This window comes from Panthera leo, chromosome A3 (assembly GCF_018350215.1).
Source record: "Panthera leo isolate Ple1 chromosome A3, P.leo_Ple1_pat1.1, whole genome shotgun sequence".
NCBI classification, from domain to species: Eukaryota; Metazoa; Chordata; class Mammalia; order Carnivora; family Felidae; genus Panthera; species Panthera leo.
In genome coordinates this window covers 28,235,138-28,245,147 of record NC_056681.1, presented here as the reverse complement: position 1 = coordinate 28,245,147, position 10,010 = coordinate 28,235,138, and the positions used below count along the sequence as shown (strand labels likewise).

At 36.4% G+C, this 10,010-nt stretch overlaps 1 protein-coding gene across 2 annotated transcripts in view; it reads right to left on the bottom strand.

The window, feature by feature from the left end:
• Positions 1 to 1,446: 1,446 nt before the first annotated feature.
• The window catches only part of RAD21L1 (RAD21 cohesin complex component like 1), a 28,074-nt gene continuing 19,510 nt past the window's right edge, over positions 1,447 to 10,010 (bottom strand). For both annotated transcript variants that reach the window (XM_042930151.1, XM_042930152.1), the window contains exons 12-14: positions 8,672 to 8,767; positions 6,290 to 6,367; positions 1,447 to 2,545 (exon numbers count right to left, since the gene is read on the bottom strand). In XM_042930151.1, coding sequence (XP_042786085.1) covers positions 2,357 to 2,545; positions 6,290 to 6,367; positions 8,672 to 8,767 — 363 coding nt within the window. In that variant the 3' untranslated portion in view covers positions 1,447 to 2,356. The remainder of the gene's footprint in view (positions 2,546 to 6,289; positions 6,368 to 8,671; positions 8,768 to 10,010) is intronic.

The window sequence follows — 10,010 nt, the reverse complement described above, 5'->3', positions numbered from 1 at the left end:
CTTATTTGTATACAGCATGATTGTCCATGTAGAAAATCCCAAGGAATCTATAAAAGACCAACTCCTAAAACTAATTTTTTAAGTTTAGCAAAGTCACATGAATGACAAAATTATGGAGATAGAGAACAGATTAGTAGTTGTCAGAAACGAGGGTGGAAGGTAGGGAAGCAGGTGGCTGTGGCTTCAAAAGGGTACGAACAAGTGATCCTTGTGATGGAATTATTCTGTTTCTTGACTGTGGTGGTGGTCACATGAAGCTACATATGTATTAAAGCACATAGAACTAGGGGCGCCTGGGTGGCTCAGTCGATTAGGCGTCCGACTTCAGCTCAGGTCACGATCTCGCAGTCCGTGAGTTTGAGCCCCGCGTCGGGCTCTGGGATGATGGCTCAGAGCCTGCAGCCTGCTTCTGATTCTGTGTCTCCCTCTCTCTCTGCCCCTCCCCCATCCATGCTCTGTCTCTCTCTGTCTCAAAAATAAATAAAACGTTAAAAAAATAAATAAAGTACATAGAACTAAATACACACAAAGAGTGCATGTAAAACTGGTGAAGTATGAATAAGGTGAATGGACTGTATCAGTGTCAGTTTCCTATGATAGTGTACTAAAATTATGCAAAAATTGGGGGAACTGGGTAAAGGTTATACAAGATTTTCTGTATTATTTTTTACAACCACAATTATGTCAAAATAAAAGGTAGCAAAGGGTCAATTGTAAATCTCATACTGCTAGTATGAGTCCAAAAAGGTACATCCACTCTGGAAAACAACTTGATAATTTCTTATCAAGTTAAACATGCGCTTACCATATGACCCAGCAATCTCACTGCTAGATATTTATCCAGAGAAATACACTTATGTTCACACAAAAACTGTACAAGAGTATATTAAGCAGCTCCATTCATAATTGCCCAAAACTGAAAACAACTTCAATGTCTTCCAGGGGGTAAATGGATAAATAAACTGCTATATCCAGACACCAGAATACTACCCAGCAACAAACAGTACCAAACCACTGATACATGCAACCGCTTGGAGAAATCGCAAAGGCATTATATTGAACGAAAGTTTCAAAAAGGTTACATATTATAGGATTCCATTTATATAACATTTAAAAAAAAACCAAAACTATAGTCACGTAAAAGAGTGGTTGCAGGAGTTAGGATGCAGGAAGGCAGTGATTACAAAGGGATAACACAAGGGAATTTTTTGGGTAATGTTACTGTTGGTATCCTGATTGTAGTGGTGGTTACAGGAATCTGGACATGTGTTAAAATTCACAGAACTATGTGCCAAAATGAAAAAGTCAGTTTTTCTATATGTTAATTTAAAAAATAAAAGACTTTTTTTTTTTTTTGGATTTTAAATCATGTATCTTTAGAAGAATAAAAGATATTTTTTAAATATTTTAAATTTTTAAAGATTTAAAATTTTGACATTTCAATATTATAATTAATACATTCAAAGAGGCCATTTAGGATTTCATCTGCAGGAAGATAAGTCTAGATACAAGGAGATTTAAGAGAGTACTATCAGCTTCACTTCACAGAACACTATGGAGCTCACAGAGCGTTATATGAAAATTCCCTAACTCAAACTTAAACTAAGAAAAAAGAAAAACAATGGTTTTAATGTAAAAAATGCTCAGTAAACACCAAGTAAAAGAACATTTATTTTAACGACCTTTACTTGAATTGTAGCTGCAGACAACGTGCTGAATAAGTGTCTGCTAATTTTTTCAACGTAAGAAGAGATTTAGTTTTGCTGACACACGAATGGTAGTTATAATAATCATTAAATGGTAAATAAAATGTTAAATAACCCATAAATAGACTAAAAGTCATTCAGATAATTTAAGACAAAGATTAATTTTAGAACTTTTAAATTAAGATATAGATTAAAAAATATGGCATTAGGTCAAATCAAGGATGATTTGCATTAGAATCAAATAAATTACCGCCTGTGGGGAAACAAAATATTAATTACTCCCATAAAACTTAAGTAAATAATCCAATATAAAATAGCTTTTAAAAATATCCTTAAATATTTCTTGAAGGCACATAGTATTTTAAAAATATATTCTAAATGCAATATTCAAGTCAGGGAAATGGTAAATACTATACATTCAAGTTAGCTAAGTTAAAAATGTTACTTAGCTACAATTCAGTATTTCTGTGAGCAAACAGGTTTCCAATTCTGGCTATGGTTATTCTGACTTTACAAACATAAAATAGGCAGTTGGCTAATATATGAAATGGATCAGACCTTCAGCTGCTTCCAGACAGCTTCTGCATTAAAGTGAACCATCTACACAGAAATTCCAAATGTGACATAAATCTGCATGTTCTGGATTTCCTTCACATTTTATGGAACATTGGTCCCACTGTAGCTATAATATCTGCATAGGGAGCACTCTGGCTCAGCTCAATAGCCCGCTGTTTTTTTAGGACAAGAAAGCTATAAAATTTGGCAGCAGCTTGTTTTCGGTCACTGTGTCTGCAGAGCTTCATCAGACTAAAGTACTGCATTCCCATCTTGTTGGATTCCTGGAAAAATAATTAGAAAAGAAGAAAGGAAAGAGAAACAACATCATTAAAAGTCCAGCAGGCTGTGGATGCAGGATGAATAAAATATTGATATTTTTGATAAGTGAGTGTGAAATCCTTAAATAGAGAAATGCAAATGACTCATTAGTAAACTTAAAAAAAATCATAGGTCACTGAATACAAGCTTGGCTCATTGAGAAAATGCATGCAAAAGAACTTTTAAAGTGTTATGCAAATTTCTAACGTGTTATACAAATGTTAGGTCTTTTAAAAATTTGATGTTAACATAAATAAATGGCTCTCGTGGAAGGTGCAGTTAGTTTAGACTTGTAGGCAGAAAACAACCCACAGGACTTTGGGAGGCTTCAAATACAATGAAAATTATCAGCCTCATCGGGCTTCTTTCCCTTAAAGGTACCGGGGGGGTGGGGGTGACTATAAACAACTATAGTGATAAATGTAAAATTATATTTATATATCTTAGTGGCAGAGGAATATGGCTTTATAAACACCTCCCAGTTTCTTGACACAGATCAAAAAGATATCAGAGTCACCATAGGGCACCTATGAACCTACCAGAAAAAGTTGAGCTACAATAAAGCATTTAATTATGGATGAAGATAACGCCTTTTAGGAAGACTAGTACTTGGAATCAGATTTCTAGAATAGAAGCACAGATGAGGATGATAATTGAAAAAAAAAACCCACATTAGTGGGTTGCTTAGAGGTGTGGGAGGAGGACCAGTGGGAGAGATGGGACGAAGAATTATCAAGAGGCACAAGGAAACTTTTTGGGGTTATGGATACATACGTTCACTATCTTGATTCTGGTGATGGTTTCACAGGTATATACATATGTCAAAATTGTTCTACTGTATTTTAAATAGGTATGATTTATTGTATGTTAATAATACCTCAATAAAGCTGTTTAAAAAAGTAAATAAATAAATGAAATATAAGGATGCTACAAAACAAAACAATAATTAATAACTAAGAAAAATTCCTGGAAAACAAAAAACGTGAAAGCAGAAATAAAATTCAATAAAGACTAGAAGATAAAGTTGAAGAAATTTTCTAGAGGATAGGAAAAAAAGCAAAACAAAGGGAATTGATATAAAGGATAAAAGATTCTTTAAAATTTAAAGGTGCAATTCAGGGGATCAAACATCTGATCCATAGGCAATTCAGAAAGAACAGATTAACAAGGAGGCAATTCAAGAAATACAATAAAATTTCCTAGAATTCAAGGACATGAACTTTCAGAATAAAGAAACCACTACACGGTCAGCACAATAAATGAAAAAAGACCCATATCAAAACACATCATCCTGAAATTTCAGACCACTAGGAGTAAAGAAAAGATCTAAAAGTTTCCAGAGAGAAAATAAAGGATTGGCAACCAAGCAGCATCTAGCTTTTCAGTAACAGCACAAGAAGCCTAGACATGTTACAAAGCCTTCAACATCTGAAAGATACTATTTTCAAACTAGGTTCAGAGACATACAATCAAGTTAAAGGTAAAATAAAGAAATTTTCAGACTTGTATATAGGGTGTATATCTCCTATGCACTCTTTCTCTCAGAAATTATGAGAGGATGTTAACCACCAAAAAGTTCAAAGTAAAGGAAGACCAAAGCATCGAGAACCAGAGAAACTAACATAGGAAAGAGACAAAGGAATTCCCATGTTACGATAAAGCAATGTCCCAAGACAAAAACTATAGAAAAGACCTAGAGAGCAGCTAGTCCAATTAGAATAAAAGGATGATGAGCTCTGGAAAGAGTATCTTCAAGAAAAAAAAAATGGAACTGATGAATCAATTGATATATTTGCCCATACTAAACGGGGTTTCATTATATGTCAGAGAATTTTTAAAAAGAATTAAGGATGAGTATATAGACACTAAGCAAATGGGGGAAATGAGGCAATGATTAACTAAAAAAAAAAGCGCCATAAAATTGACAAGAAAAGAAATGCAATGACAATAATTTTTACATAGTCTTTGGGGTTCTTTTATTAAAAAATTTTTTTAACATTTATTCATTTTTGAGAAACAGAGAGAGACACGACGTGAGTGGAGGAGGGGCAGAGAGAGAGGGAGACACAGAACCTGGAGTAGGCTCCAGGCTCTGAGCTGTCAGCACAGAGCCTGACACAGGGCTTGAATCCATAAACCATGAGATCATGACCTGAGCAGAAGTTGGACGCTTAACTGACTGAGACACTCAGGTGCCCCTCCATAGTAACAGTAACTGCTGATTGTCTCTTACTATCCATTCTTGTCTTCCATAGGAATAGAATTACTCGCTGAGCCCAAAGCTACCAGACAAAGGACTACATTTCCCAGCTAGATGTGGCAAGGTGACTAAGTCCTAGGCAATGAAATGTGGGAAGTGATACACACAATCTCTGTTGTACACCTAAAGAAATTTTTGCTGCTGAACAGAATGTAGACATGATGGGTACTTAGCCATTTTTGATCCTGGGAATAAAGGAAATGAGATAAAGGTAACCTAGGTCTCTGATATTTTGTGAGCAGAGCAGCCATACCAGGTTATACTTTATCTTTTTAAACCACTGGTATTTTGGCTCTTAGTCGAAATCAAACCTGCATCATAACTGTTACAATTATTGTAAACACTGAATATTGTGCTAAAAACAGACTGGGGTTAGGGGAGATATAACTCAGCGAAATATTCATTTTATGTTGAAAGAAGTTAACAGGTAAAATTTAAAGCTGAAATATCAAGAAAGAACAGTAAGAACATATGATTAGAAATATAGCTATAAATGCTAAAAGAAACAGCTCAACATAGTTGCCTCTGGTGAGCAGGACTTAGAGATAAGGAGGAGTAGGACAAAAATCTTCTGTGTTTCCTTTTCATTCTTATAGCATAGAACTATGTAACTTTTATATACATGTATTATTTTGATAAAAATATAAGTTAAATTTAAAATTATCTGTTTTACTCTTATACTATTTTTTTTTAAGAGAGAGAGAGAACGCACCCGAGTGGGGAAGAGGAGCAGAGGGGGGCAGAAAGAGAGAATCTTAAGCAGGCTCCATGCTCCTCGTGGAGCCTGATACAGGGCTCAATTCCACGACTGTGGGATCACAACCCTGGGATTATGAGCAAAGCCGAAATCAAGAGTCAGACACTCAATCTACTGACTTATCCAGGTGCCCCACTCTTAAGCTATTATAAACTTGGTTCCATATAGAGAATTGGTTGATAGCCTCCTAAACCCAAGAATGGGAAATACACTAGATGTCTAGAGGTCTGAGTATAGGTAAGAAGTTGTTTAGAATATGCAGGCACCAAAAGCAAACTCTCATAGTTAGCCCTGGGTATACTGCTCAAAATCATTTCATTCTAGTGGAATTTGGTCTCAACAAAAAAATAATGAAAATGGGTTTTTTTAAGTTTATTTATTGAGAGAGAGAGAGAGAGAGAGAGACAGAGATAGCACATGCAATTCAGGGAGGGGCAGAGAGTGAGAGGGAGAGAGAGAATCCCAAGCAGGCTCCACACTGGCAGCATGCCTGCATGCCTGACGGAGGGGCTTGAATTCATGAACTGTGAGATCATGACCTGAGCCAAAACCCAGAGTCGGACACTTAACTGACTGAGCCACCCAGGCACTTCAAAAATGATTTCATTTTTATTAATGTCTAGAAGATTGAAGTCAACATTTTATTTATTTTGAAAAAAAAAATAGGATTGACAAACCCTATCATCTTACCCGCAAGCTATTTAACATCTTAAGAATTCTTCCATTCCACCTCTCTGCCTCAAAATTTTGTTGATTCCCCAATGACTCCTGTTTGAATGAATAATAAAATACCTCAATGAAACAAATTTTACTGAATGCTACTATTTGCTAAGCACAGTGTTAGCTGCTACAAGAAACCCAACCATAACACTGGGTCCTGCTAAATAAAGGAGCTTATAGTCTGACAACAGAATAGGAAACATACAACTTTAGATCAGTCTTTGTAGGATGATATCTATGCTCCCTAGGTGCTGAGGGGCTCCGGAGTAGGAGATTCTGCAGTCTTTACTGGTAATGCATACCAGGGCACTGTGATCTTACTTCCAAAAGTTAAGTCAGCCATGACTTTTGGTTAGGACTATCCCAGCTCTGGTCAATTTGAACTGAGTTGACAGGGTAAATATAAAGCTATAGAAAAACTGCATTGTAAAGGCCTTTATCTGAGCTTCCCTGGTGATACAGAAGCTCTAATTAATAAATGATGTTTAGCAATTTGTGTACAATTGGGTTAGAACCTTTTGGATTTCAAGGGTAACCTGTCCAAAAGAGATCAACCCATTTCCTGTCATATTATCTGAATAGATTAGTTCTTTTCAGTCTTTAAAGCTTAGCCACCTTCAGAAACACCTCAATATTTAAAAACAGTCAAGTTGAAATCCCTTCACAGGAACTCACTCTAAGCTCTTATCACCTAACACTTTATGAGCTAGGAACAGAATTGGGCATAGGAAAGGTGCTGATGAATCTGACAAAAGAGCAAGGCTACAAAGTGCAGGGGCGGGGGGTGGCAGGGACGAAGGTGGCACAGATCTGAACTACTTTATAATTTTTCCCAGGCTAGGTCTGACCATGCAACCCAATACCTCTGTGTCATCCTTATCAGAGGTGCAATGTTTGTCAAGCCTTCATGTGTACCTTTGAAGCCAAGACACTTCCCACAGTGTTTTCAATTTCACAGACTCCAAGATGATTTCAGAAAGTTCCAGAATATTCTGGATAGTATTTTAAATCGCTTAAAGCTAAGGGGACTGCCGAGTCCTCATTCCTACTAGCTATGCCGGCTTCCCGGTCCTGATTACATAGCATCCTTTCTTATGCTCCAAAAGGAGTGATCTGAAAATATGGTCACTTCATTCTGAAGAGTTTTCCGAATCCCTCCAGGTACAATTTATTTTTATTTCTTTCTGGTCTGCCCTGGGATAAATGAATTCACCCAATTGCTAATGTTTATTATATTGTTAAATACACAAATGCTGTTTTTCATATATAAAAAGCAGTGGCCCATCTCTTTGGTAAAGATCCATGAGATTGCAGCTTCACCTATATCGCACGACTAAACTAACCAGGAAAAGGCTCAGAAAAAATAGTCTATGCACTTTGCTGAAGCCTGTCTACTTGATCTATCTGGACACCCTACAGCTGAATCCATTGTGTGGAAAGCCCAGTGGATTATTAAAAACAGCTGAACTTGTGCTGTGTTGTGGTTTGCTTGACCATGTATGAAAATAACCTGTGTCTACAGAAGCAAAGAGAAAGGCGAAAATTAACCAACCCTCTTCTGGCTTAGTTGTTTGGATATTTCAGGTAGAAAATTCAGGTATCTTTCCCGTCTTAGATTATCCAGAGAATGCAGTGTTCTCCACATATGAAAAAACAATCTAATAGTCTCGGAACTCATTATAAAGATTATTTATTTAAGAACAACTTATTTATGACATTAATAGCTATTTTGATATTATTTAATAGGAATTCATTACAAGCTTAAAAATGCCTTCAGCACTGTGGTACAAGGACTAGAGAAAGAAGACAGTAATACACATGAAGTCAGGTAAGTCCATGTTACTTCTCGCTTTGCTATTTAATTGTGACCCTTTGAGCAGACCATTTTCTCTTTCTGATCTCTAAAAATCTCGGACAGTATAGGCCTTGAGCCATATAATGTTTTGGATAAAAATTGTTGTGTTTTTTGTTTTTTTATTCATAAATGAAGTAAAATTTCAAATGCCATAGGATGTACCTCTAATATAGCTCTGTTTCTTTAAAGCTGTTACAAGAATAACTCAACAGTGATTCTCAATATTTCTAACCTATGACTACCTTTGATAATATAAAAATCCCATAGTTTTACTTAAAATTATTTGAAGTTTCAAAATAAATTAAAGAAAGAAAAAAGGTCAAAGCAATTCTGAGTATGTTTTATCAAACTACTGACACATCTCTTTGTTGAGATCACTAAATAATAATTCTAGAAAGCAACATGATCGCTCTAAAACCAAGTTTTAGGTAAATAAAGTGTTAACTATTTAAGAACAAAGTTTTTAAGAAAATTTTCAAGACTATGAATATATTTACCAACTCAACTGGACTATTTTCAATTTCTTGTGCTAAGACGGCATTCGTTAAGGAAGATTCCTCAGTAGCTGAAGATACCACTTCAACAATATCCTCCTAAAGCAAATTAGGGAAATACAGGTAGGTCATCACAGTAGTAGTAGTTTTCATAGGAACAATTTTATTTTGCTAAATGCTTTCGTCACATGAATGCTCATTTCTAAAACTGATTTATTTATTTATTTTAAATTTTATTTATTTATTTTGAGAGAGGTAGAGCACAAGCAGCAGAGGGGCAGAGAGAAGGAGAGACAGAATCCCAAGCAGGCTCTGTGCCATCAGTGCACAGCCAAACGCGGGGCTCAAACTTACGAAATGTGAGATGATGACCTGAGCGGAGATCAAGAGTTGGACGTTTAACCAGCTGCACCACCCAGGCACCCCTCTGAAACTAATTTAAAATACCACCTGCATTCGCAAAATATTATTCCTGAAATATCCCAGGTAGGCAGCCCCTGTTCTCCATAAGCCTCCCACAGATGAAGAACTGGCACATTCCTGCCCTCTTTGTTGCCTATCTTTTCTAGTCCTGTTTTCTCCACCACTGCAGACCCCACATCAAACATATTTTTGGCTGAGTGGCTGAGACCACTTTCCTTTGAGGCATTTTGTCCAGCCCCAGCCCCTGCCTCTATCCTCATGCCAGTACCAGGTGGCAGAGGAAGAAGCTCTGTAAGCAGAGGGGGTGAAAATGGGGGAAGCGATATTAATATCTCCACCTAGGGCCATGACACGATTCTTGCCACCACTGCTGGAGCTGTCGCTGGCAAAAGGGAAGAAAAACTATGTCCTCTGAAAGAGGAGCAAAGGCACAGAGAAGAAGGAAAAAGAGAGAGCCAGAAATTCTCCATTCCTTATCATCTCCTTTTTTCATTGCTATAGAAGCTGTTGGGCCCCGTTTTCATCTTTAACCAGTCTTCAGGTAGGAGCTTCCTTCAACAAAGCTTCCTTGATTTTTCATTTCAGCTTTCAGAATGTTTAGTGAGTATCAGGAGTTGCATTTTATTCTTTAACGTGCATGTTTGTGGAGACTTATGTCTTTTCCCTTTTAATCTCTATGAATATTCTACATTTTAGATACTCTCAATTTTGCAGTTACTTTACATAAAAAATGCTTTATAAAGATTTGAAAATGACTAATCAGAATCAATACTTTTCTGTCCTGTCAATGTGCTCTCATTCCTGACTGTATTTCACATCTGTTCACCATGTTTGGAAGCAGAATAAGAATGGAATTGAAGGCTAAAGCATAAGTTAGGGCAGAGGAGCTAAATGGTTCAAGAGAACTCATACATCAATC